This window comes from Gorilla gorilla, chromosome 6 (genome assembly GCF_029281585.2).
Source record: "Gorilla gorilla gorilla isolate KB3781 chromosome 6, NHGRI_mGorGor1-v2.1_pri, whole genome shotgun sequence".
Lineage (NCBI taxonomy): Eukaryota > Metazoa > Chordata > Mammalia > Primates > Hominidae > Gorilla > Gorilla gorilla.
This window is the reverse complement of record NC_073230.2, coordinates 82,421,490-82,449,331: the sequence shown is the minus strand read 5'-3', so window position 1 is coordinate 82,449,331 and position 27,842 is coordinate 82,421,490. Positions and strand designations below refer to the sequence as shown.

Sequence of the window (27,842 nt, the reverse complement as noted above, 5' to 3'; positions counted from 1 at the left end):
CTGTGGAAACCACTTCCATGTCCTGACAGGATGGAATGCTCCCCAGCCACTTCTTAAAAACGACGTAGTTCTCTTTGTGTTAACTTAGAAAACACTCAAAATGTAATAAAAATATATTCTAGTACAAAGTGTATAATTCTTTTTGTGGACAAGTTACATATACACTCACATTCTTTTTTTTTTTTTTTGAGACAGAGTCTCGCTCTGTCGCCCAGGGTGGAGTGCAGTGGCGCGATTTCCGCTTACGACAAGCTCTGCCTCCCGGGTTCAAGCCGCTTCCTTGCCTCAGCCTCCCGAGAAGCTGGGACCACAGGCGCCCGCCACCACACCCAGCTAATTTTTTGTATTTTTAGTAGAGATGGAGTTTCACTGTGTTAGCCAGGATGGTCTCGATCTCCTGACTTCTTGATCTGCCTGCCTCAGCCTCCCAAAATACTGGGATTACAGGCGTGAGCCACTGCACTGGACTGGCATGTAGCATTTTTATAATTCAAAATTAAGTACTACCAAAAAATTGGAGGGTGGGTACAGGAACAGCAGAAAGATGTTCATTGTTGTCAAGCCTGGGTAATGATACATGGGTAGTGATCATGTTATCGGTTTTTTTTTTTAACCTTTGGAGACGTCTGAAAATGTCCATAATGACAAGTTTAATAATAATCAAGTGAAAAAAGAAAGTTTTGATCTAGGGTGTGTCCCATGAAATGACTTTAGGAATAAGCCCTAAAATCAATATTTTCCAGGCATGAATGCAGATGGGTGGAGATAAACTTCAAGCTCCCTTCAGACGAAGGGATCCCACGAGGTTCAGGTAGTTGAATTTTCAAATTGGAGCCAATAAAAAGTAACACTTTAGCATAAACGAGAATGCGCCAACATAGGAAAGCTCAGCTCACATTTCATTTTGAAAACCCAATACATGTAGCACACAGAGGTGCAAAGTCAGAAAAAAGCTGTATCTGTGGCTCAAGGAGAAATAAGTCCGGAGATCAACAAAGACAACGGCAGTCAGGCTGAGGCAGCGAACACAGACAAAGGTCCACAGCCGACTCCAGCTGAATCCATTCCTACGAACCAGGCTGCTTCCACGGCGGGCGGGCCCCAGGCCTCGGAAAAGGCACAGGGACCGTGAACTAGAAACCCAAGCAGCAATGCCAGTGGTGTCCACCATAATCGCACAACATAATAAGCAGTAATCAAAGAAGGGTGTGAAATGTAACAGAGAAGACAGAGGAGTGATGTAATCGCGGAGCCACGGGCTGGAGGCTGCAGAGCCCAGGATGTTTCTGTCGGAAATCTGAGGACGAAGAGCTGAGGATCAAGGCTCAGCAGGTGCCATTCCCATGGTTGCGGTGGGTGTCGTGTGCCAGCCCTGCCTCACAGCCCCAGCGTCAAGCACTTCCCTGTACCCTGCAATGGGGAACTAGAGTAAACTCAGCCATGAACATCATCTGGTGAGAAGACCCTGGAACCCTGCATGGGTCACTCAGCCCTTCAAAAACACTGATCAAAGTTATGGCTGCCTCTTCAAAATCCCAGCAGATGAACCAAGGCTGTACATAGTAAACATGGAGATTGAAAGACCTTCCTGAAACCATTCAACTGGTTCCCCTTCCCAAAATGCATTACTCAGCCAATCTTAAGAACCTAATCTGGATATCTCCAAAAATATCAACTGAGGGGGAAAATTTTTTGAGGAGTCCTCTCCCCTTGGGACTCTGCTGTGACACTCTGGCCAGCCCGCAAGGCGGCAGTCCTCCAGCCTGCTGGGTCCTCCACCTGCCCCTTCCACTCCTGCCAGGCGGCTTCTCAGAGCCAACCCTCACTGCAGGGACTCCCTGACCTGCTTCTCCCCACCCACCCTGTGGCCCTGGCTCTCTGGTGGCCACTCCATGCTGACTGCTGCGCTTCCCACAGCCACCCTCGTGCTCCACCAGCCCAGCTCTCTGCTCCTCCCTTGGCCACATCCCTCTGCAGGGAGTGTGATTACTTCCCCACTGTCACAACTGGCCACCTAGTCCCATGAGAATGCGCATGGAGCTGAGTGGTCTGGAGCCCACCCTTTCCAGGCTGACATGGAACAAGAGCGCCTGCAGGTACCTCCCGGTTTTGGGGGTGGGCCAGGCCTCACAGCATGGCTCTGCTGCACTTCCTCCAACAACTGCAGCTCACCACCACCAGCTGCCACTGTGCTGTGATACATGGTCAAAGAAGGGTCAAAGTGCCACCCAAACTGCCATGCTTGTTTAAAAACAAGGTTTAGGGAGGCCAAGGCAGGAGGATCATTTTAGGCCAGGAGTCTGAGACCAGCCTGGACTACATGGTAAAACCTCGTCTCTACTAAAAATAACAAAAATAAGCCGGGCGTGGTGGCGCACGCCTGTAATCCCAGCTACTGGGGAGGCTGAGGCAGAAGAATTGCTTGAACCTGGGAAGCAGAGGTTGCAGTGAGCTGAGGTCGTGCCACTGTGCTCCAGGCTGGACAACAGAGTGAGACCTTATCTCAAAAAAAAAAAGAAGAAAAAAAGAAATACTGTGATAATTACCAAAATGTAAATCAGAGAAATAAATTCAGCACATGCTGTTGGAAAAATGGCACCAACGGACTTGCTTGATGTGGGGTTGTAGCAAACCTAGCATTTGTTAACAATGTAAACAGTACAGCAACCCTCAAGTGCAGTAAACAAACAGCAGAAAGATGAGGTGAGCTGTGTCCATCAGGCCCCAGCCACCAGAAGGGAGCACGAGAAAGGAAATGTTCTGAAAGACGGCTGTCAGGATGATCTCATCTGGGACGGAAAGGATTAAGCCGAGAATGCTGAGGATGCAGAGTGCTGAGTTATCTCTGCATTGGCAAGATGTGTAGTCCCTCGCAGATGCTGATCTGTAACAGAGTATGAGAGATGGGAAAATGCCCCCCAAGATATCCTTGTTCCAATTCCCGGAACCCACGAATACATTACCATACATGGCAGAAGGGATTCTGTGGTTAAATGAAGGATCTTGAGCTGGGCGATTATCTTGGTCAGCCCAATGTAATCAGATCCTCGTAAGAGGGAGGCAGGAGGGTCAGAAAAAGGAGGAGACAAAATGACAGAAGCAGAGGGGAGAGAGGGGCTGAATGAGAGATTCACAGAGAGGGTGAGAGAGAGGGAGAGACAGGGAGAGAGGGAGAAATATTGGAAGATATCATGCTGCTGTCTTTGAAGACAGAGGAAGGGGCCACTAGCCAAGAAACGCAGGCAGCCTCTCTAGGCCATTTCTTGGAGAAGCAAAAGGGAGTTAGTGCAGATTTGCTCGCATTCATGGCCATGATATTCAGCTCACCAAAAAAATGAAGCTGTATGACCTCAGGATGCCAAACATCCTAGAGATGCCCCTCTGTGTGCCTCTCGCTGCCTTTTCTGTTTGGACTGATGCTGACAATGACTGCTGTGGGTGCACTCACAGTGACGGCAGACCACATCCTTCTCACCCTGTGAATGTCTGAGTGACCTCTGAGCTAGAGAGCTTTTGCTCATAGCTCTTCACTTCTTTTATCTATTAGATTTGAAAACCCTTCTCTGGATTCTTGAACCTCTGAGGCTCACCCCAGTTCATCTCAGCTTCACCCTGGGTCGGTGGCTGCTTGGGAGCGTAGGGGAGCATCAAAAGTATGACAGTCAGTAACAGCTACAACCAAAGGTCTTGAGAACAGGATCAGCACCCGCAGAATGGGGGTCAGCCAGCAAAGCTGGCGGGGACTCATGCTCTCCCTAGAAGGTACAAGGCACTGGCTTGATGTCAATTCCTTATTGCTTAGGCTCACTTCTTTCACTCACTACCTGTACACTTAATTATCCAGGTTGGTGTTTGGGATTATGTATGCTTGGAGGCAGGGCTTATGCACCTAATGAACCCAAGAAATTAAAAACAGACTAAGCCGATATCTGACGGTCTTCATGAAGCATAAACAACTCCACAGTGATCTTAAAGATGTGACTGCTCCATGGCTGGGCACGGTGGCTCATGCCTATAATCCCAGCACTCTGGGAGGCCGAGGCAGGAGGATCGCTTGAGGCCAGGAGATCGAGATCAGCCTAGGAAATATAATGAGACCCCATCTTACAAAATAAAAAAAATCAGCAGGGCATGCTGGCACACACTTGTAGTCCCAGCTACTCGAGAAGCTGAGGCAGGAGGACTGCCTGAGCCCAGGAGGCTGCAGTGAGCTATAACTGCACCACTGCACTTTAGCCTGAGTAACATAGGAGACCTTGTTTCTCTCTTAAAATAAAAAAGTGATTCAGCTTCACCCTGCAGACAATGCAACCAAGGCCCAGAGAGGTGAAATGACTTGGCTAATGTCATAGCAAGAGATGAAACTGAGGATCCAAATGTTCTGTCTTTCAACCTCATCATGAATCATAAAGGGCACTTCCATGATTGTGGACGATCAGCAAAAGGAACCCAGTTATCTCCAGGATTGAACTTAGTAGCTGTCATTCGTACCTCATCCGCAAAGAACACAGAATCCACAACAGTAAATCTTAGCAGGAAGCAGGGTTGAGGCCTATTACGGCTGCCAAGAGAGGATGTGGAGAGGGAATGAAGGGCCAAAGCAACCCTTCCAGAGGAAATGCCTTCCCAGGAAGGGGTATGATGAAAAGGCAGCCACCGAAGTTGAGGTATTTATAGCCATACAACAAAGGGATGACTTCAGGGACACCTCCAGAGCCGGGAGAAAAGGCACTTCACAGATACATGGAAGATTAAGAACCCAGGTCACACAGTTTGCCTGGAACAGGGCATGGCCTTCATCTGACAATAAGAGAATGCCTTCCTGGCCCAGATGCCCGGCAGAAGATGCAATGCCATTTAGAGGAAAAAAAAAGTAGAGGCATAGGGAAGGAAAGTCAGAAAAATTAATTACAAAAATTGCCAGGTGCGGTGGCTCACGCCTGTAATCCCAGCACGTTGGGAGGCTGAGGCGGATGAATCACCTGAGGTTAGGAGTTCGAGACCAGCCTGGCCAACATGGTGAAACCCTGTCTCTACCAAAACCACAAAATTTAGCTGGGCGTGGTGGCGCATGTCTGTGGCGAAGGTTGCAGTGAGCTGAGATTGCGCCACTGTACTCCAGCCTGGGTGACAGAGCAAGACTCCGTCTAAAAAAATAAAGGAAAAAGAAAATAATTACAAAAATATATTTAAACAAGTCTTTATTCAGGACCCAGAAGTGTCTCACTGGATGCACGAAGTAACTCTGAGAGACTCAACACTAGATAGTTCTTAATCTCTTTGGGAAGAAGGGGATCAAACAGATTCCCTGCCTAGATCCAGTCACATACCGAGAGAGATGATGATCTGCTCCCGGGGTTTCCTGGCAACTGAGCAGGACAGCCGGGTCACAGGAAGGCTATTATGGAACCAGGGAACCCCTGGCCCCAGAGGCCTCCTGTGGGCTCGGCGTTGGCACTGGGCTGAGGGCCCGCTGCTCCGGGGCTCACCTCAGGCCAGCTCTGAGCCAGGACCAAACCCCAGAATCTCAACCGACCAGAGAGTACTCTCCACAACCTCGCCTTTACTTCCACTTGGGCCTCCTGACTTTCCAGAAAACATTGTTTTTAGTCTGTTAAGATCCTCTTTCCCCAAGGCTGGCGAAGTAGCAGGGCTCAATCCTCTACAGCCCAAAGTCTTCAGCTTCTCTTCAACGGAAAAAGCAAAGGAGGGGGGAATTTCCTCAACATCTGAGAGAAGGATAAAAGTGCATGGCCGCTTCGGGGTCACGCACCACCTGAATACAGCAGCTGAATGTTTGAGGCTTCAGGCATCATCTGGGGCTTAACATTTCAAATCCAATGAAAACACTCAGTTGTTTATACACACAGGGGCCTCCTCAGGGAAAGGGTCCTGGTTCTCTAAGCTTTACTCCTTCCCCAGTCTGAGGCAGAAACAATCATTCTTACTCACAAGAATGTCAGGAAAGTTAAGTGGGTTTAGACATGATAAAGCACTAAAGACAGGGGATGACACTTCCACTCTGGGCCCACATGACGATGGACTGGACTCTTTATTCATGGCTACGTGGGATTCTAGTAATATGCCAGTACCTCTTAAGCTGCACATCGTTTTGCTATTAAGGGGTCTGTGGCCGGACAGCAGGGGGTGGACTGTGACATAGTCAGAAATATATATTTGGTCTCTATCCATTTCATGACACACAGTTCCTAAAACCCCCAGAATCTCTGAAATGATGGGTGTTTCTTTGTATGCTAATGACATGACTGGTGGCTGGGGATTCTTGGACAGCCTCAGAATGGGGGCTGGTTGCCAGGGAACCAATCATGGGACAAGGGAAGGGCTGAAGCAACCTTCAACTGGCAATCACCAATGGCCAACCATTCAACCAATTGTGCCAGAAAGAACAGGGTTTGGAGAGCTTCCAGGCTGCTGAACACATGTGGGTGCTGGCGCATCCCTTCCCTCACACCATGCCCTGTGCACCACCCCATGTGGCTCTTCATCATTTTTTTTTGAGACGGAGTCTTGCTCTGTTGCCAGGCTGGAGTGCAGTGGTGCAATCTGACCTCACTGCAACTTCTGCCTCCTGGGTTCAAGAGATTCTCCTGCCTCAGCCTCCCAAGTAGCTGGGACTACAGATGTGCGCCACCACGCCTGGATTTTTTTTTTTTTTTTTTTTTGTATTTTAGTAGAGACGGGGTTTCACCATGTTGGCCAGGATGGTCTCGATCTTCTGACCTCGTGATCTGCCTGCCTCGGCCTCCCAAAGTGCTGGGATTACAGGCGTGAGCCACTGCACCTGGCCTTTTTATTTATTTTTTGAGATGGAGTTTCGTTCTTGTTGCCCAGGCTGGAGCGCAGTGGTGTGCAGCTTACCACAACCTCCACCTCCTGGGTTCAAGCAATTCTCCTACCTCAGCCTCCCGAGTAGCTGGGATTACAGGCATGTGCCACCACGCCTGGCTAATTTTGTATTTTTAGTAGAGATGGGGTTTCTCCACATTGGTCAGGCTGGTCTCGAACTCCTGACCTCAGGTGATCTACCTGCCTCAGCCTCCCAAAGTGCTGGGATTACAGGTGAGAGCCACCCTACCTGGCCACCCTTTTTAAATTTTTTTTTTGGGACAGGGTCTCACTCTGTCACCCAGACTGGAGTGCAGTGGTGTGATCTGGGTTCACTGCAGCCTTGACTTTTCAGGCTCCAGCAATCCTCCTGCCTTAGCCTCCCAAGTAGCTGGGACCACGGGCACACACCACCACATCCAGGTAATTTTGGTATTTTTGGTAGAGAAGGAGTTTCACCATGTTGCCCAGGCTGGTCTTTAACTCCTGACCTCAAGCGATCTGCCCACCTTGGCCTCCCGAAATGCTGGGATTACAGGCCTGAGCCACCACGTCTGGCCCATTTGTATCCTTTTAAAAACCTCTGTAATAAACTAGTGACTATAAGTAGGTGTTTCTGAGTTCTGAGCACCATTCCAGATGACTCAACCCAAAGGAACAGGTATGGGAACCTCTGATGTATAACCAGTTAGTAAGAAGCACAGGGACAACCTGGAATTGTGACTGGAGGCTGAAATGGGGTCAGTCTTGTGGAAATGAGCCCTTAACCTGTGGAGTATGCACTAAGTCCAGGTCAAGTGTCAGAGCTGTAATGTAGGACACTGAGCTGCTCTCAGTGTAATGTAGCTGAAATGGAGGACACTGAGCTGCTTTCAGAATTGGTTGGTGTGGGGAAAATCCCTACATGTCTGGTGTCAGAAGTGAAATGGAAGTCCTGAGTGTTGTGAATGAGAGTATAGAAGGAAATAGGCTTCCCTGCTATACAGGGAGGATGTGGGCGGAGGCCTAGAAGGAAACCTTGGCTTTACCTTGGTAATTGTTAAAGCCAGAGGTTGAGCACATGGGGGAATCTTAGTATTATTTGTTACGTAACTTTGAGATTTTTCAAAGAAGGGGGGGAAAGGTGTGGCATTATGAAAAAGACAAATCTGAGAAGAGCTCTTAGATTCAAATATTTGATTGATGAAATGAAGATGGAAGAGTTGGAAAATTAAGAACATTTCACAAGGGAGAAAAAAAAGATTTTAAGGAGACAGAATAGAAGATCCCTGAAGGAGGTCCAACTTCCAGTCAATAGGTGTCCCATAACAAGATGACAGGGAATAACGAGGAAGATGTGATTTAAGAAATAGTATAGAGGAATTTCTCGGCTCTTAAAAGCTTAAGCCTCTAGAAGTAAGGGACCTATCTAAAGGACTTGAGCAACAGGGAGTACCTGGACATGCTACTGTGTAATTTTAGATGAATGAAGAATAAACAGATATGGCTGGGTGCTGTGCTCACGCTCATAATTTCAGCACTCTGGAAGGCCAAGGAGGGAGGATCACTTGAGCCCAGGAGTTCCAGACCAGCCTGGGCAACATGGTGAGACCCTGTCACAACAAAAAATAAAAAAATTAGCTGGACATGGTGGCACATGCCTGTGGTCCCAGCTGCTCAGGAGGCTGGGGAGGGAGAATTGCTAGAGCCTGGGAAGTTGAGGCTGCAGTGAGCTATGATCATGCCACTGCACCCCAGCCTGGGTGACAGAGCGAGACTCTGTCTCTAAAAACAAAGTGGAGCACAAGAAATACTGTCTTTAGCTGTATGAAGCCAAGAACATCAGTATTGAATTATTTTTGTTATAATAATCTAACAGAGGATCTACAGGTAGTAATGTAAGAGAAGAAAGAGTTATATTATAGCAGGAAGTCAACAGATAAATATCCAAAACATAAATCAAGAAATGGTAATAGAAACATAGTATTGAGCCCCGTGGAAGACTCTCCAGAAGAAACTGAAATTCAATTCGGGTTCCCTGTGTATATGCAGCGTTTGACTCTGGCTCTATCACTTAGGAGCTCTGCAACCTTGGCAATTACATAGCTTCTTCACATCTAATTCATCAACTGTAAAATGGGGATCATATCTATATTATGCAGATCTTACATTAAAAATATTAACACATGTGAAACATGTAGAAGAATACCTGGCATTTAAAATATGATTAATAAAAATTTTGACCAAAATTAATAAAAATACACTAAGAAAAAAGTAATAAATGCTAGGCAATACTAGCAAAACAACCTAGAAGAAAAATGTTATGATAAACCAAGAGCAAAAGAATGAAAGCCACGCGTAGGTAAGCTGACCGTGTGGGTGGTCACCTCGCCCTGCACCCCTGGTCCTGCCAGGTAACCCAAGACTCCCTCAAGTTCTGGCCGCCCCTCATGGAGTTTTCCCAGTCACTCCTGGTACATGGGGACCAGCCCTGGACTCCTGGTTCTGGCCTCTGCCCACCCACCTCTGTTAGCAGATGGCTGACATGTCACTAAAGCTGCCCTCCTCCACAATCAGTAACTTCGGTTAGGGCATCTTCAGCCCCTCGGGCACTATGGTCATGCTCCCTCAGGTAAGGTCTGGTTTGTCAGGAGAACTCTTCACAGAGAGTACCCTCCTGTCAGTTCCAGACGGGAGGCCGCATACTCCTGCCACCTTTCCGCTCTTGCCAGTAGGTTCACGTCCAGGCTGCCATCACCTCTTACTCAGACACCTGCCACCTGATGGACCTGCCACTTTAAATGTGTCCCCACGCTGCCCCTTTAGCCCCTCAGAGCAGCTCAGCTCTGGCCAGGTCTTCTCCTCCTCTATAATGCCCTACAGAATGCCACCCACATTCCAAGGAGGCCCCAAATGAAAGGACAATATCAGGACCTCTCACAACTCCCTCCTGGGGCCCCTTGGGCCCATCCCCCAGGCCTAGCTCAGCAAAGCCTCTCTCTGATCAGGGGTGCTCCCTCACAGCCCACTCTTGAACACTGTGATTTAATGGACTTATCTTGTTGTCCCTGTTTAGACCCCCAATCCCTGCAGGTCAGGGCTGCAGAAGTGGTACTGGAACTCTCTCTATATGCCACATAGCATCTAGAGTGCCCACCAACAGTCGGCTCCCCACAGGGATGGCAGGAGACAGTGTGAAGGCGGGCCACGCGGGGCAGGGCAGGCATGGCTTTCCCCCGTTCGGAACACTTTCCTCTGGCAGCCATTCCTTGCATTTGGTATGTTTGGGAACAGCAGGCAACAAAATCTGTCTGCTCTTGAACGAGGCCCCTCCTGCTACTTCCTTTCCTCGGGTGGTGTTTTTTGATGCTAAGTATAGGATGTCATATTTCATCTCTGCTGTGTGCCTTGGGGATGGGAGCTGCTACCTCTGCCTTGAAGGTCTGCAATTACCTGATGGTAAAAACGACCAGGAAGGTGATCTAATTTCTCCCTTCACCCACCTCTCAGGCCCTCCAGCTCTGCTCGGATAGACCCTAACAGGGACTGCACCAGCTGCCGAGATGCCCCACAGCCCCGTGGAACATGGTGGAGTGGCCCGGGAACAGATGTTTCCCCAAAAGCAGTCAAAAGTGGCCCCTTCCACTGTGTACTCCATGGTGGGAGAACTCATGGTAGGACATTTGACTGGTAAATCTCCTATCAGGTCAGATTCTGTCTTCCTATTGTGTCAGCTTACTGGTGCTGTCCTTTGGAAACCACAGAACAAATTTCACCTGTTGTATGTTAACCATTTAAATGGCTGAAAATAGCTATAGAGCTCCCTTCACAGCTCCTTTCCAGACACAGTAAAATGATCACAAGGGCCTCAGATACCAGCATGTCAGGATAGGAAGGACAAAACACAAACTCCCATTCATGGGGTTCTACATACCCCCAACCAGGCCGGAGTCCTGCCCAGGATCTTTCAAACTGAAGAGTTATGTTTGGGGCAGGAAGAGGAGGGACTTTTAGGGTACAGAACTCTCACTCCATTAGGGAGGAGGTTGCAGAAAGGGATGTATGGGCACTCCCTACAGGGGGAGAAAACAAAGCCGAGGGGAGACTGAGTCCCTAAGGCCCTCAGAGCTGCCTGGTCACTGTCTGCCCAAGGACTGCCAAACTCCTCCTCAACTCTGTGAGCCACTCCCAGGACGCCTTCTGCAAATCTCTTTTTTTTTTTTTTTTTTTCTGGCTGATGCTAAAGATATGTTTCTGTCCCTGGCAATACCAAGGGTCCAACAGCCAATCCCAGAGCCAGCCTGGAGGATATTTTATTAGAGGCTGGTCTATTGCTTCGGCTATTTCACACTTAGTCCAACCAACATTTCCTGAGCACCAATCGTGCACCTGGCATGGCTCCAGAAGCTAGAAAATGCAAAGATGGAAAAGGCATACTGTCAACTATAGTCAGAGGCTTAGAGCACATAACTAATACTTAAGAGAACTCATTCCACCAGAAGTAATCTTACAAGTCAGTGGTATCTAACATCTAAGATGAAAAGAACAAAAGTTAAAATTGTCCTAAGCCAGGTGCGGTGGCTCAGGCCTGTAATCCCAGCACTTTGGGAGGCCAAGGCGGGAGGACCACCTGAGGTCAGGAGTTTGAGACCAGCCTGACCAATATGGTGAAACCCTGTCTCTACTAAAAATACAAAAATTAGCCAGGCGTGGTGGCTCACACCTGCAGTCCCAGCTACTCGGGAGGCTGAGGCAGGAGGATCACTTGAATCTGGGAGGCAGAGGCTGCAGTGAGCCAAGATTGTGCCATTGCACTCCAGCCTGGGTGACAGACGGAGACCCTTAAAAAAAGAAAATTGTCCTGGTTAGTGACAACTAGGTTGTCAAGATGACCGGATTTTTAGCTTCTTTTAAATGACTAGGCCTCAAATACTACAGAAAAAAAGGGGAGCAGGGAGAGCAAAGACACAAAAGCTAAAACTTATCACAACTGTGACAGCAGTGGCAATATGACAGTGGTGGCTACTTTAGAACACAAATACAGTCATTGCTGATGGTAAGATAAATGCTGGAGTTGGAAATCTGGGGGAAAGCATCTGAAGATCAGCAGCCTCCAGTCCTACAGACTGAAAAGGCTGGGAAGCAAACATGATGGCGAGGAAAACTGCTGCCCAGCTGGGTTGCCCAAGCCCTTGTCTGGGATGGACCCTGGCAGACCTGGGTCTTCATTCATGACAGGACTTGTGGGGTCACAGTCCAAAATGTTTGGCAAACAGTCACTGCCCTTCATTTTTACTGGATACTAGAAGTGACCAAACAAGGGAAGTCCTCTGGCTCACATCTCAGTTCTGAAGACCTGCAAATATGTACTCCAAAGGCCACTGAAAGACCTGAAGGCCAGGGTTCACATGGCCAGCATCAGTGACGAAGGCAACATTTACCTGTGATGCTGGTGGGCGCATCTGAAAGTGCAGATAGCAGCAGTCTATGGACTGCTGTGAAAATGTCTGGGATGAATAGGCCTTTTCACTGCCTCCTCCTCTCAAGCCCCTTTTGTAGGGAGATGGAGGAAGCAACAAAGGAGAGATTTATCACCATGAGCCCGTTCAGCAGCTGTTTTCTTGTTGTTCCTTGTTTAACTTCTCTCGAGAGAGCAGAGTTATCTGTGCAGCTAAGCAGGTGTTTCAGGCAGGTGATTTTGTTTCCATTAATTTTATTAAATAGTAGACCAGACTGGAGGGTTCAGACTGGAGGGTTATCTCATGTGCTTGGGAACTCCCGCCCTGTGCCTGCAAAATTACTAGGTGTGATCTTGGGAGGAATGCTATATTCCGCTCCCTGTTGCTTTCAGCATCTTCAAATCTCTAAGTCTAATAGGAAGCAGAATTTAAGAGCCAAAGCCCATCCCCACCCTGCGATCTTGTCTGCTTTAGTAATGTGTTAGAGACACAGTCAAGTTGGAGGCTTTCGAGTTCTCAGGAGAAAGATGAACAGAAGCTTGACACGTCAAAGCCCAGCTCTATCAACCATCACATTCATGACTCTACTCAGTCTCATGTTCCAAGCAACTGCAAGGAGAGTTTCACATAAAACATGAAAAAAAAAAAAGGTTTTTAAAAAAATAAATTTAGGCTGAGCGCCACGGCTCACAGCTGTAATCTTGGCTACTCAGGAGGCTGAGGCAGAAGAATCGCTTGAACCTGGGAGGCGGAGCTTGCAGTGAGCTGAGATCGCACCACTGCACTCCAGCCTGGGCAACAGAGTGAGACTCTGCCTCAAACAAACAAATAAATAAATAAATAGCTCAAGGCCCCCTGAACCTATACATTTAACCCACAGGTCTGGGCAAACTTTCTTCTCACGGGGAAGGTAGGCGTGCAGCACGTGCATCCTGCACTACCGTTGTGTTGTTCGTTACAGCAAGGAACTTGTCTACCCTCGTCCACCCTCAGCTGCAGACAGCCACCATTCACTTGGGGGCGGAGGAGAGCAGCACGCTTCTCCATCCGGAAGCCTGTGTGCCACCCTGGCCCTTTGATTACCTTCAACTTTCTCCTGCTGTAGAACCATCGCCACAGGGCGCGAACATGCGGTGCCACATTTCTTTCTGTTTATCCACATAGTCCCTGTAACAGCTGGAGAGGGAAATACACACTCGTTAGAGGAGGTCTGTGTTTGGAGGAGGTGACATCTGGTGGCTGGAATTCTCCACTCATATCCAGAAACACTGAAAATTTATCAGGACTCAAACTGAGTCGGGAGGGATGGAAGTAAGCTGGAGAGGTGGGGAGGCAGGGAAGGCTCCCACAGCTGGCCAAGGAGCCAAGCCCCTGGACAAAACCCCCTAACTGGAAAGGACAGCTGCCTTGAAGGGCAGGTGCCTCTGGCCACCAGGCTCTGGGCTGAGTCTCGCCAAACGACCCCTCACCCTCAGCAGCCTCTAACCTCTCCTGATTTTCTCACTAAAGAATGACCAGATCTGACAGGATACTTTTAAATACCAGAAAGGAAATTGCTGGCAAGTCCTAAAAGGCTTGAAATGTAACCTAAGAGATACTCACATCTCAGACACTAATGCCAAGCAAGCTTTAACTAGCAATCTGGACTGAATGTTTAATATTAAGACAAGTAGAGAATTTCACCATTACAGAAGAAGATATACCTTAAAAGCCATGGACCTATTACCAAGTGATGGAGTTATGGGGGACTCCTATTTATAGGTAGACATTTTCAAGGTTTTCTACAATGGACACAAAACTTCTATAATGAGAAAAAATTACATCACTAAAAGACTGGTGTGCTTAGTCACGTGGGTAACAAGGAGGTCAATCCATGGGTATGAATCAGACCCGAAACGCCTGTTTCTGGTCACATGAGGACCTACGAGGGGCCTTTCTGCACTTGGTTAGGAGCAGTGGTTCTCGGTGGAGCACGCAGGGAAGAGCGCACCAGAAGACTCTTTTTAAGTGACATCGGGGCCAGTTGTGGTGGCTTGTGCCTGTAATCCCAGCACTTTGGAAGGACGAGGTGGAGGGATCACCTGAGGTCAGGAGTTTGAGACCAGCCTGGTCAACACGGTGAAACCCTGTCTCAACTAAAATACAAAAACAATTAGCCAGACGTGGTGGTACACGCCTGTAATCCCAGCTACCTTGGAGGCTGAGACAGGAGAATCGCCTGAACTCGGGACGCGGAGGTTGCAGTGAGCTGAGATCATGCCATTGCCCTATAGCCTAGGTGACAGAGAGGGACTCCATCTCAAAAAAAAAAAAAAAAAGTGACACCCTCCCACCTCTCTAGGGGTTATTTGCGGTAGGGGAAACAGAAAGGTGGGCGATGATGGAGATGTATAGTCTGGCAGTCTGTCTCACCTGCTTGCTGGGAACTGCTGGTGCAGCGCACAGCCGAGCACTTCAGAAACCCAGCTGTAGAGGGGGCTGCCTCCTAACACTCTGGGCAACACCGCCAGACTGTCCTTTGTTGGGGGGGGTGGGGGGACAGACCAGAGTCACAACCCCACCCATCTCTCTTCATGCTCCTGCAAACACAGCTCACCTAGCCAGTTTCTTCAGCTCATTATTGATGTCATGATTGAAGGGTTGCTCCTTCTGGGCTCGAACTAGAAAATCCCGGGCCTTTTGATACTCAGTCAGGAGAAGACAAGCCTGTCCCAAGGAGAGAACTTTAAAAGCACAGTTAGAAAAGATATCATTTGGCTGGGTACGGTGGCTCATGCCTGTAATCCCAGCACTTTGGGAGGCCAAGGCGGGCGGATCAACTGAGGTCAGGGATTCCAGACCAGCCTGGCCAACACGGCAAAACCCTATCTCTACTAAAACTACAAAAATTAGCTGGGTGTGATGGCACATGCCTGTAATCCCAGCTACTTGAGAGGCTGAGGCAGGAAAATTGCTTGAAGCCAGGAAGCGGAGGTTGCAGCGAGCCGAATTTGCGCCACTGCACTCCGCCTGGGCAACAAGAGCAAAACTCTGTCTAAAAAAAAAAAAAAAAAAAAAGACAGCATTTTTGCAGTAGCTGAGTTGAGCACTGCTACCTTTTCCTGGGTGTTTATTCCCAAGTCACTGGCTTCCAACTCACCTGTCCACACCTGAAGAGGGCCTTGGCATTCTTTTGGTCGATGATCAAAGCCTGCTCTCCATAGCACAGGGCTATGGTGGGTCGGTCTAGCTTCAGGTATGTAGAGGACAGGTTCAGGAGAACAGGAAGCTTGGCGGCCTCCACCAGGTGCTGCTCTTCAGGGGGTGCTGATCGCCGGCGCAGAAGCAACAGGGCCTGTGGAGAGGGAAGGCAGATGGTCAAGAGGAGTAACAGTCTTATGTACAAAACCCTAAAGAATCCACACACAAAAACTATCAGAGCTAAAAATCGGCTGTTACAGGTTGCAAGACACAAGATCAACATAAAAAGTCAGGTATATTTCTTTTTTCTTCTTTTTTCAGACGGAGTCTTGTTCTGTCGCCAAGCTGGAGTGATCTCAGCTCACTGCAACCTCCGCCTTCTGAGTAGCTGGGACTACAGGTGTGCACCACCATGCCCGGCTAATTTTTTCATATTTTAGTATAACCATTTTGGCCAGGATGGTCTCGATCTCCTGACCTCGTGATCCACCTGCCTCAGCCTCCCAAAGTGTTGGGATTACAGGCGTGAGCCACCATGCCCGGCCAAAAGTCAGGTATATTTCTATGCTCTAGCAACGAACTACCCAAAAATGAAATTAAGAAAACAACTCCATTTACAATAGCATCAAAAAGAATACAGTAACTAGCAATAAACTTAAAACAACTGAAAGACTTGCACACTGAAAACTACAAAATGTTGTTGAAAGAAATTAAAGATGATTCAAATAAAATGGAAAAATATCTCATGTTCATTAATTGGAAGACTTAATATTAAGATGGTAATATTTTCCTAACTGGTCAACATATTCATGCAACCCTACCAAAATTTCAACAGCCTTTTTTGTAGACACAGACAAGTTGATTAGATAATTCATATGGTGGCCAGGCACAGTGGCTCATGCCTGTAATCCCAGCATTTTGGGAGGCTGAGGCGGGCAGATCACCTGAGGTCGGGAGTTCGAGACCCGTCTGGCCAACATGGTGAAACCCCATCTCTACTAAAAATACGAAATCAGCTGGGTGTGGTGGCAGGTGCCTGTAATTCCAGCTACATGGGAGGCTGAGGCAGGAGAATCACTTGAACATGGGAGGCGGAGGTTGTGGTGAACCGAGATCACACCACTGCACTCCAGCCTAGGTGACAGTGCAAGACTCCATCTCAAAAAAAAAAAAAAAAAAAAAAAGAGTCACATGGAAATTCAAAGGACCCTGAATAGCCAAAATACTCTTGAGAAAGGACAAAGTTGGAGAACTCATATTTCCCATTTCAAAACTTACTAAAAGACAAAAAATAAACAAAAAACACGAAACTTCCTAAAGCTACAGTAATTACGCCAGCATAAGGACAGACATGTAGATCAATGAAATTGAACACAGAGTCCAGAAATAGATTTATATATCTACAGTCAACTGATTTTCAATAAGGGTGTCCAGACCATTCAATGGGAGAGAACTGTCTTTTCAACAAATAATGCTGGGACGAGAGACTATCAACATGCAAAAGAATGTTTACCTTACACTAGATACAAAAATTAACTAAAGTGGAGCATAGCCCTAAAAGTAGGAGTTAAAACTCTAAGACTCTGTGCTGGCTTCGGCAGTACATATACTAAAAACTGGAAAGACAGGGAGAAGATCGCATGGCCCCTGTGCAAAGATGACATGCAAATTCATAAAGCATTTCATATATTTTTTTTAAAAACTATCAGACTTTAGAAGTACACATAGGTGTAAATTTTTGTGACCCTGGATTAGAAAATGGTTTATTAGATATAACACCAAAAGCACAAATAAGCAAAGAATTAGACTTCATCAAAATGTAAAACTTTTGTGTTTCAAAGGACACTGCAAAGAAAGTGCAGACAGCCCACAGAACAGCATAGAGCATTTGCGCATCCTGTGTTTGTTGAGGGTGTAGTATCCAGAGCACAGCAGCAACATTTACTCCTCAGTACAAAGACAGATGACCCAACTTTCAGATATGCATAGACTCCGAATAGACATTTTTCCAAAGAAGATAGACAAATAGTCATTAAATGCATGAAAATATGTCCAATGTCATCAGTCATCAGGGAAATGCAAATCAAAACCACAGTGAGATACCACTTCACATCCGCTAAGATGCCTAACTTTAAAAATATAAAATAAGTGTTGGTGAAGATGTGGAGAAATTGGAAGCTTCGCACATTACTCGTGGGAATGTAAGATGGTACAGCTGCTGTAGGAAGCAGTTTGGCAGTTCCTCAAAAATTTTGACAGTTCCCACACAATCCAGCAATTGCACTCCTAGGCACATACCCAAGAAAACTGAAAACGTGTTCACATGAGAACTTGTACATAAACGCTCACTGCATCAGTCATAATAATCACGAAGTGGAAACAACCCACATGTCCAACTGATGAATGGACAAAAAGCAGCAGAGCCATCCAACGGAAAAGTAGCCTTACAAAAGAACGAGGGTCCGGGTGCAGTGGCTCATGCCTGTAATCCCAGCACTTTGGGAGGCTGAGGTGGGCGGATCATCTGAGGTCAGAAGTTCAAGACCAGCCTGGCCAACATGGTGACACCCTGTCTCTACTAAAAATACAAAAATTAGCCCGGTGTGGTGGCGGGTGCCTGTAATCCCAGCTACTTGGGAGGCTGAGGCAGGAGAATCGCTTGAACCTGGAAGGCAGAGGTTGCAGTGAGCCGAGATCGCGCCACTGCACTCCAGCCTGGGCAACAGAGACTCTGTCTCATAAAAAACAAAAAACAAAAAAAGAATGAGGTTTGTACAAGCTACAACATGGATAAACCTCAAAAACATGCTAAGTGAAATAAGCCAGCCACAAAATGACACATATTTGACAATTCTAGTTACACAAAATGTCCTGAATAGGCAAATCCATAGAAACAAAGGAGAACAGAGGCTATCTGAGGCCAAAGAATTGTGAGTTTCATTTCGGGGTGAGGAAAATGTTCCAGAATTAGATAGTGGCAATGGCTGCACAACTTTGTGAATATACTAAAAACCACTGAATTGGACACTTTAAAAGCACACATTTTATGGTATGTGAATCATATCTCAACAACAAGAAAAAAATAGTAAAACAAAAAAAATGGATGAAGGCAGAGCCTGCACTCCCTGGAACTCCATTTGGAAGGTGCAAGTAGAATGGAAGAACTGGAAGGCTGGACACGATGGCTCACACCTGGAATCCCAGCACTTTGGGAGACCGAGGTGGGCGGATCACCTGAGGTCAGGAGTTCAAGATCAGCCTGGCCAACATGGAAACCCCACCTCTACTAAAAATATAAAAAATGAGCTGGATGTGGTAGCAGGAGCTTGTAATCTCAGCTACTTGGGAGGCTGAGGCAGGAGAATCCCTTGAACCCGGGAGGCGGAGGTTGTAGTGAGGCCGAGATGGTGCCAATACACTCCAGCCTGGGTGATAGAGCGAGACTCTGTCTCAAAAAAAAAAAGAACACGGAAGAACTGGAGAAAATGTTTCAGGAGATGGCAGCACAGGCAGAAAGTCATGAGCCTTCCTTGGTCCTCCCTTCCATCTCTAAACTCTGGGCATTCACCAGGCAAGTTCCCATCAACTGTCTCCACACCTTCTGAATGGATTCAGCTCCCATTCACATCACCAGCCGGAACCTCACGCCTGAACCCTGCTCTCATACCCAAATGAAATCGTGAAGCAAGTTGTCAGCTGGAAACAGTTTTCTACAGGCCCTGCTTACCTGCTCATTCCCATGAGTAATCAAAATTGAAAGTAACACATTTCTTTCCCAGTTATTCCTTGGTTTAAATTTTTTTCTCAGACCAGGAAGTTTCAAGTCATTCCCTTCTTCTGTTTCCTTGATCTCTTATATATACAACTTCATCATATACAATGTCATCAAGTCTAACCATCCATTTTGTGGGAGTACTTCCAGAGCTTTTTCTTCTATTTGCACAACTCACAGCTGCTTTAACACATTCCTGGACCCTGTTAACAGGTTCAGCCGCAGCACACCCAGCACGGTGCCTAACATGAAACAGAGCCTCATTAAAATGAAGTTTGTCATTTGACATGTCCTGCACACAGTGGTGTGCTGGTACATGTTTAATAGCCAGCTCTCGGGGGAGGTGGACCCCTGTTTGTAGCATTTGCCTATTCCTATGCTGTAAATATTCCTCCCAGAGCTGATTTCAAACTACCAAAGTGACATTAACCAGGGCACAAAACTCCTGAAAATTTTACAATTGAAATTTTGAGTTTTCACGAGCTCCAGCACAACTACTGCCTCTTCCCCGAATAGGACTTTTATCAACACACTCTTCCTCAGTGGTTCCCTGCCATCCACTTCATCAAGTCCAAATCCATCCACACATATTTGAATGTCTTCCTGAATCTGGCCGCCTCCTATCACCTATGATTCCTTAGATGTAACCTATGTTTCTGACTAGGAATCTACCAACTGTGGCCTGAATAGGTTCTGATCACTTTGTTCATCTTTTTTCCTGCCGAGAATTTATGGTGGAAAGGACAAGACAGCTCTCAGGGACCTCTTTTATAAGGCCACTAACTCCATGCAAGAGGGTTTCATCTTCATGACCTCATCATCTCCCAGAGGCCTCACCTCTTAATATCACATGGATGATTAGGTTTCAACATACACATTTTGGGGAGACACAAACATTCAGACCATAGGTATTGGTTAGCTGTTGAAGCTGCATTTAACTCCCTAACTAGATTCAAATCCCTTGAAAGCAGGAAACCCCATACTTGTGTGACCCAGACAATGCTGAGCAAAAGGTGGAGACACCGTGGTGCTGACAATGTCAGTCTGCTGCTCCAAAGACTGAGAAACTTTCCACTAGGAAAAGACGTGCAAAACCTCTGGCTCAGCAAGGCAGGCTCCACACACATCCCTACTTTCTCCAACCCTAAGGGACTAAGACAGGTAGTACTCCAACACAAGCAAAGGACAGGAAAAGGACCAATAAACCCAAAGGGTCAGGGTGGGTGGCAGTGTGATGACTGATTTGGCAGAGTGGTGCCAATGTAAAAGGGACCGGTCTGCCCCTCAGAGCCTGGAGAGACCTAGGAACTGATGGAACCAGGAATTAGAGCTATCTGGTGGGGCTGAATAAAGGAGGTCAGGTCAAATGTTCCCCACCCCGTCCACTGCCCCTATGTGTCCAGATGGCCTCAGCAATCACGAGGTCTCCTTTCTGGGAAAATGGAACCAAAGAGGCCCTTGACTTGGGGGCAGGCTGGAGCAGACAGCAGGAAGGTGGTATACTGGTAACGCGGCTAAGAAAAGGAATCTCAATACCAGACAGTGAGAACCTCTGTCCTGCTGCCCAGCTTGGCTCCCAGAATGCCGGTCCCTCGGCACACACACGGGGCAGAAAGAGGAGGACTCAGTGGACCCTGAGGAAACACCTACATACTCTAATGTGTGCAGGCTGTCTTTGACCACACTGCAACCTGCCCCACCAAGCACCTGGAGCTCCCAATCAGCTTTGTGATGTCTCTTTTAAATCTTAGTGGTCAAAGATCACCAGCCATTTGAGGAAAGCCTCTGTGGAAGAGGTGGCCTCCTGCCTCCCAGCAGCTGCCCTCCCTTCCTTCATAGTAATAGGACTTTTTTTTTTTTTTTTGGCCAGGAACATGTACAACCAGAATTTAGATATTTGCTAGGCTTCTTTGCAGCTAGGCAAGGCCTGGAGAACAGGTTCTGGAAAACATAATTCAGTAGAAGCATCATATGACAAGGACCTTCCTTAACAGAGCTGTACATGCCTCCAGCCTTTCTTCCCTTCTGCTGCTAGAACTCAGAGACCCTCATCTTGGACTACAAGGCCAGAGTCTCACCCCAGAAATGAGAACTGGGTATCTGAAAATATCTGGAGCAGAGTCACTAACTGGCCCTAGCTTGCATGCCTCTACTCTAGCCTTTTACATGAGTGAGAAATAAACCATCTTTAGGTCATTGACAAACTTAGTGCAAAAGGACACAGTCCCCAATATGTAGAAAAACCAAACAGAAAAAGAATGAGATTAAATTATAATCGACAGTCTAAATATATAAAATAATATACACATGAAACAAGGACAGAATGCTAGGGAGGGGAAGAACAAATAGCCCTTCAATTTTCTAAAATTTATTTTTTGTAGAGATGGGATCTTGCTATGGTGCCCAGACTGATCTTTAACTCCTGGCTTCAAGCAATCCTCCCACCTTGGACTCCTGAAGTGCTGGGATTATAGGTGTGAGTCACTGTGCCTGGCCCCCCAGTTTTAAATGAAAAATTCATCAGAAGAGGTGGCAAAAAGTCAAGGAAAGCTTCCATACATGACACAAACAGGAGAAAAGATGGAAACTAGGTGGGGAGGGGGGAGGGACAGCAGCCAGAAGCTCAGTGCAGGAGGTCTGATAATAGGAGTTCCAGACAAAGAGGGCAGAGGGAACAAGAGTAAATTATCAAAGAAATAACTCAAGAAAGTTTCCCAGAGTGGAGGAAAAGTTTCCTGAATGAAAAGATACACACACGCAGAGGCACATCACCATAAAATTTAGGAATGCCGGGGAAAAACAATCTTCGTCTCTACAGAAGAAAAAACAGGTCACGTAGAAAGGAATAAAGAACCTAAGTAGTAGTAAGATTTTTTTGTTGTTGTTGTTAGCTTTGAGCTCAGAACTAGCAAGACCTTTTTTTTTGAGATGGAGTTTCACTCTTATTCCCCTGGCTGCAGTGCAATTATGCCATCTTGGCTCACTGCAACCTCCACCTCCCGGGTTCAAGCAATTATCCTGCCTCAGCCTCCCAAGTAGCTGGGACTATGGGCACCCACCAACATGCCCAGCTAATTTTTGTATTTTTAGTAGAGACGGGGTTTCACCATGTTTGCCAGGCTGGTCTCGAACTCCTGACCTCAGGTGATCCACCCGCCTCGGCCTCCCAAAGTGCTGGGATTACAGGCATGAGCCACCGTGCCCAGACAAAAGACTTTTTAATAACAACTCTAGACAAATATGTATTTAAAAACCAAGAATATTTTAGACATACATCAACATACTCTGTTAAAACAAAGGAGTAAGTTGAGAAAAAAACAGGAAATCCACAAACTAGCATTATAGGGCAGCCCCAGGACAAGAGCTGTGTGGCGGGCCCCAGGGAGATTCTCCCCTGGCCACACATTGCGGGGTCACCTGGGTGGGAAGGAGGGAGGGGAGAAGAGTCTGGTGCTTGTGTTATGTTAAGAGCTTTCTGGAAGACCCTCCAGAGGTTTCCCTTTATGTCTCCTTGGCTAGACCCTTGTTACAGGGACACCCTAAGCTCATGGGAAGCTGGGAAGATGCAGTTTTTTTAATTAGTACACTGATGCTTTGAGTTAAATGGGAGGTTCTGTTAGGAGAAGGGGGAATAGATATTGGGTGACAGGGTCGGCAACATTTGGCCTATGTGAGTATGTTCCAGAGACAGCGCACGCATGTGTGGTGTTTTGTTTGTTTTTTTTTTTTTTTTTGGAGACAGAATGTTGCCCTGTTGCCCAGGCTGGAGTGCAGTGGCGCGATCTTGGCTCATTGCAACCTCCGCCTCCTGGGTTCAAGTGATTCTCCTGCTTCAGCCTCCCAAGTAGCTGGGATTACAGGCACCCACCACCATGCCAGCACATTTTTGTATTTTTAGTAGAGACAGGGTTTCACCATGTTGCCCAGGCTGGTCTCAAACTCCTGACCTCAAGCTATCCACTCGCCTCAAACTCCCAAAGTGCTGGGATTACAGGCATGAGCCACTGCGTCCAGCCATGTTTGTTGAATGAATAAAATTACAAAGGAAACAGAAAACAGCTCAGCATAACCTACACAAGAAGCAAAATCACAACAGGAGGCTTGATGAGGCTGCAATTGCCTCAGGCTAGAATCGCCAAACAAGCCTCCACTGTCAGAGACATGAAATGATGATGGCAAAGGGGTGGAGAAATCGGTTGGTGGAGGACCTAATAAGCACTGGGATGAGAATTTTTAAAAGTTAATAAACTGAATTGTTTTAGAGCAGTGAGATGGAAATTCTAAACACTTCTAGTTCAAGTACATATACAGAGGCAAATGTTTTTCACAACCTGAACACACCCATGTACCCAAGAACCACATCAAAACACAGAACATTCCCAGGTGCCTCCCAATCCCGTGAGTCCTCTCTCCAGCCCTTATCCCCCCGAGAGTCCCCTCTTCAGCCCTTATCCCCCCGTTAGTCCCCTCTCCAGTCCTTATCCCTTTGGCATGAGGATTTTTTTTTCTTTTTTGAGATGGGAGTTTTTTCGCCTTTCTTGCCCAGGCTGGAATGCAACGGCACAATCTCGGCTCACTGCAACCTCAACCTCCACCTCCTGGGTTCAAGTGATTCTCCTGCCTCAGCCTCCCAAGTAGCTGGGATTACAGGCACCCACCACCACGCCCGGCTAATTTTGTATTTTTAGTAGAGACGGGGTTTCACCATGTTGGCCAGGCTGGTCTCAAACTCCTGACCTCAGGTGATCCATCTGCCTTGGCCTGGCATGAGGGTTTTTTTAAATGAGATTTTTCTTAATGGCTGCTCATGGAAAGTAGGGAGAAAGACAAAAATCTGTGTTTTTTGCCAGGCGCGGTAGCTCACACCTGTAATCCCAGCACTTTGGGAGGCCGAAGTGGGCAGATCACGAGGTCAGGACATTGAGACCATCCTGGCTAACACGGTGAAACTCTGTCTCTACTAAAAATACAAAAAAATTAGCCGGGTGAAGTGGCGGGTGCCTGTAGTCGCAGCTACTCGGAAGGCTGAGGCAGGAGAATGGCGTGAACCCAGGAGGCGGAGCTTGCAGTGAGCCGAGATTGCGCCACTGCACTCCAGCCTGGGCGACAGAGCGACACTCTTGTCTCAAAAACAAAACAAAACAAAAATCACAACAAAACAAAACCTGTGTTTTTTAAACAAGGAAGTTTTCAGGATCTAAACTTACACTTAACTTTCAAAGCATTCTTACCCTTTTATACCTCACTTTGGCATCACAGAAACGATTCTGGCGGAAAAGGTAGTTGCCAAACTCCCGTTCCGTAGCTGCCACTTTCAGGACCTTCTGAAGTGGAAATTGGTCTTGCTGCTCCTGAGGACCAGAGACAGGAATATTCAGCAAGGAAACCAAAAGCAGTAATGCCACAATGGAAGTGTTAGTACACGTGAGCCCAGGAGTTCGAGACCAGCCTGGGCAACATAGTGAGAACATGTCTCCATTTAAAAAAATAGTAATTGAAAGAAAGGAAGTGTTACTACAGCTGTGAGCTCTTCTTTTTCAGATCATGCACTTCTGTTTACAGCCTTCTGTGTTGGAGTCACCTCTGAATCTGACAGAAGCCACACCAGTGTTATAACCTGTCCCATTTTACACCCTAGAGCCAGAAGGAAGTCTACGTCTTCAGTCTTCCCCTGATGTTCTCTGAGGAAGCAGTGTCCCATGGAATCAAAAACTGACAGAACTTGCCAAGCACAGAAGTCAGTGCTCAAAACCACTATTTGGCCACCAAGCACTGAACAGGTCTTGGTTCGCTCAGGGCCCTGGCGGTCTTTATGGTCATGATGCTCTGCCCTGGCCATCTTCAGAGTCACCCATAGAGTCTCTCTGGTCCCGGCCCCACCCCCCAGATCCTAAATGAGTTCACCACAGGTGGGACGAGGCATTTGCAAGAAACTCAAATCTCAGAATGATGAAAAAGGGTGAGCTCCCTCACTTGGAGTGCTGAGAGTTTAGCTGGAGAGACTCCATGTGAAGATATAAACCCTGGCATGGACCTCTAAGGCCACAGATGGAGTCAGTGTGAGACAGCATGATAAAGACAGTGCCTGTGACTGCTGACGGGGTCAGAAGCCCTGCATCTACGGGACAGGGTTAAGTGAAAGGCTACAAAGAGGAGGCAAGACTTAAGTGGTGAGGACAGTGGCCATACATCCCAGTTTGCCTGGGACTGTCTCAGTTTAAACCCGATGTCATGGGTAACCCCTCCAGTGAACAGCCCCTTTTACTCTCACCTGTGCTGGGCTGGACAATCAATTATTCAGTCACCCTAGTTATGAGCTACCAATGCCTGCCTTGCTGGAAACCAAACAATGAAAAGCAAGTGTTCACTGTCTCACAGGGAGAACTAGGCAAAGGGTGACTGGAAAATCAGTTCAAACCACTAATCCTTAAACTCACAGCCTTACCTTGCCCAGCACATTTATCTACACATGAGAGCCGTTACTAAGACAAACACAGACTAGGAAGCAGAGGAACTCCGCCGCCACCGTACAGGAGCCGCGGGGGTACCCTGGAGCGGACGATCAGCCTCAGGGCAGGCCATCTAGAAGAATTACCAAAAACACCAACCCATTCGTCTCTCTATAAAGTGCTGACGTCTGTGCTCTGGAACTTACAGCTGAGAGAGCACAAAACTTGTCTGACTCAGCAGAGTCTAGGAAGTCAAGCAGCTCAATCTCAAACAGGACAGTGGTGTTTGGGGGGATCAAGGGAGGGCAGCCCAGCGTTCCATAGGCGTAGTTCGGTTTGAACAGAAACCTGGCCAGCTCTCCTCTCCGCATGCTCAGAAGGCCCAGCTCCATGCCCCACAGTGTAATATCTGTAAGAAGGGACAAAGAAGGTGGGTGAAGCTTGCTCAGTATCCTGCTCAGTGCTATCAGTTTCTTCCCCCTCTAAGTCAGCAGTACTCTGGCCTCCATGTCTCCCTCACACAGTTCCCTCTTCCTGCAATGTCTTCCTCCTGAGCCTGTGCTCAGCTTCTACTGATAGAAATTTTATTCAAACTTCCGGGCTCAGTTCAAATGCCCCCACTTCCAGGAAGCCTTCCCTGAACCTCCCAGCTAGAATTAATCATGCCTTCATTAAGCACATCCACAACACTGCTTTCACCTCCCAGGCACTCATCCGATTCTACCAAGTGAGCTGAGTGCAGGTCAGTCTCCTCCACTACATTGTGAGGTCCTTAAGGGTGGAGATGTTCTAATCTTCTGAGTACATCCTCTCTTTTCACCATGTATTGTGGGAAGTAAGTATTCGATTGAGTTTTACTTAATAAATGAACAAAGAAACATTCCCAGTGGTTAGTTAAGTCAGAGTGCAAAGATTATACCTTGCCCGTTAAGCCATCGCCCAAATGCCTAGGTCTCAAGGGGAGAGAACATGGCTGTGTTACCAAAACCCAGCCTCAGCAAAGCCAACTCAAAGAACCTGCGCTCTGAGCAGTCTTCCCAGCCTGAGGCATCGTGCCTCATCTAGCCCCTAAACAATTACTTCTTCTCCAGCTCCCACTCTGAACCTACCCTCTCCAAGTTTCATTAGCCGAGGAGTTTTCCTAAAGTAATTAGAATCGAAGGGTCTGTCCATGTGTTCCAGGTATCCCGAGTATTTCACTAGGATAGAAGAAAGAATGTAAGGAAAATGGACCCAAAACACCCATGCCTCCATAATATCGAGTCTCTCATTATCACACAGAAACAATGTGAACAGATGAGCTTAAGTTGCCCGACACCCCGAGGTACAGGAATAAATCTTCTCTCTGCATTTTGGGTGCCGGCCCTTTGGCTCAGAGGTTCAAGAGCTTTGTGGAAGCATCACACAAAGGGGACATAGGGGTCCCTAGCTTTCGTCTTAAAAAAACTAATTCAGGCCGGAAGCAGCGGCTCATGCTTGTGATCCCAGCTACTGGGGAGGCTGAGGTGGGAGGCTCACTTGGGTCCAGGAGTCTGAGACCAGCCTGGGCAACATAGAGTCCCCCATATCTACAAAAATATTAAAAATTAGCCAGGCATGGTGGATCGCGCCTGTAAATCCCTTATTTGGGAGGCTGAGGCAGGAGAATCACTTGAGCCCAGGAGGTGGAGGCTGCAGTGAGCTATGATCGCACCACTGCACTCCAGCCTGGGCAACTGAGCAAGACCCCGTTTCAAAAATAAAAAACAGAAATCCACTTCAAACAAAGCATTTCCAACCCCATTAAGTGCTTTTTGAAAATGAGGCCTCTCTCTTCCCAACAGAGTGCGATGACACGGATCCTGCGGACAAACCGCCCCAGGGCGTACCTAGCACCGAAGCATCAGGTGCCACTAGGTCTCCAGCTCCTTCTCGGATGACGTCCTTCAGCACGCCCCGGTCCCCCGAGATGTCCAGCATCCTCTGACTTAACCGCTCGTACAGGGACTGATGGAGAATGAAAGCCAGGCCTCAGAGCCGCAGACCCGCCTGGCCACCCCTCAGCGTCGACGCCCCCGAAACGTCCGGGCCCTCGCCTGGCCGGGGGCGTCGTCCCCTTCCAGGACTCCCTGGTTTAACGCGCTTCCCCCCATGTCCTAGCTGCCCTCCTTGTGGCGT

The 27,842-nt window shown here is 47.6% G+C and overlaps 1 protein-coding gene and 1 non-coding gene across 8 annotated transcripts in view; one reads left to right on the top strand and one right to left on the bottom strand.

Moving 5' to 3' along the window:
* Positions 1 to 27,842, bottom strand: part of FKBP6 (FKBP prolyl isomerase family member 6 (inactive)) — a 35,822-nt gene that overhangs the window by 7,764 nt on the left and 216 nt on the right. For 3 of the 7 annotated variants that reach the window (XM_019031761.4, XM_055392717.2, XM_004045551.5), the window contains exons 2-8: positions 27,554 to 27,671; positions 26,795 to 26,884; positions 25,892 to 26,094; positions 24,468 to 24,587; positions 15,424 to 15,618; positions 14,881 to 14,990; positions 13,368 to 13,460 (exon numbers count right to left, since the gene is read on the bottom strand). In XM_019031761.4, the coding sequence (XP_018887306.2) occupies positions 13,370 to 13,460; positions 14,881 to 14,990; positions 15,424 to 15,618; positions 24,468 to 24,587; positions 25,892 to 26,094; positions 26,795 to 26,884; positions 27,554 to 27,671 (927 nt within the window). In that variant the 3' untranslated portion in view covers positions 13,368 to 13,369. Of the gene's footprint in view, positions 1 to 12,577; positions 12,894 to 13,367; positions 13,461 to 14,880; positions 15,008 to 15,423; positions 15,619 to 24,467; positions 24,588 to 25,891; positions 26,095 to 26,794; positions 26,885 to 27,553; positions 27,672 to 27,760; positions 27,818 to 27,842 lie in introns of those variants that run through there. The other 4 variants (XM_063708598.1, XM_019031760.4, XR_002006946.4 and 1 more) reach the window with 4 other exon arrangements.
* LOC115935441 (U6 spliceosomal RNA) lies at positions 17,050 to 17,156 on the top strand. The gene has a single exon (XR_004071073.1). It is a non-coding gene; the product is annotated as a U6 spliceosomal RNA (small nuclear RNA).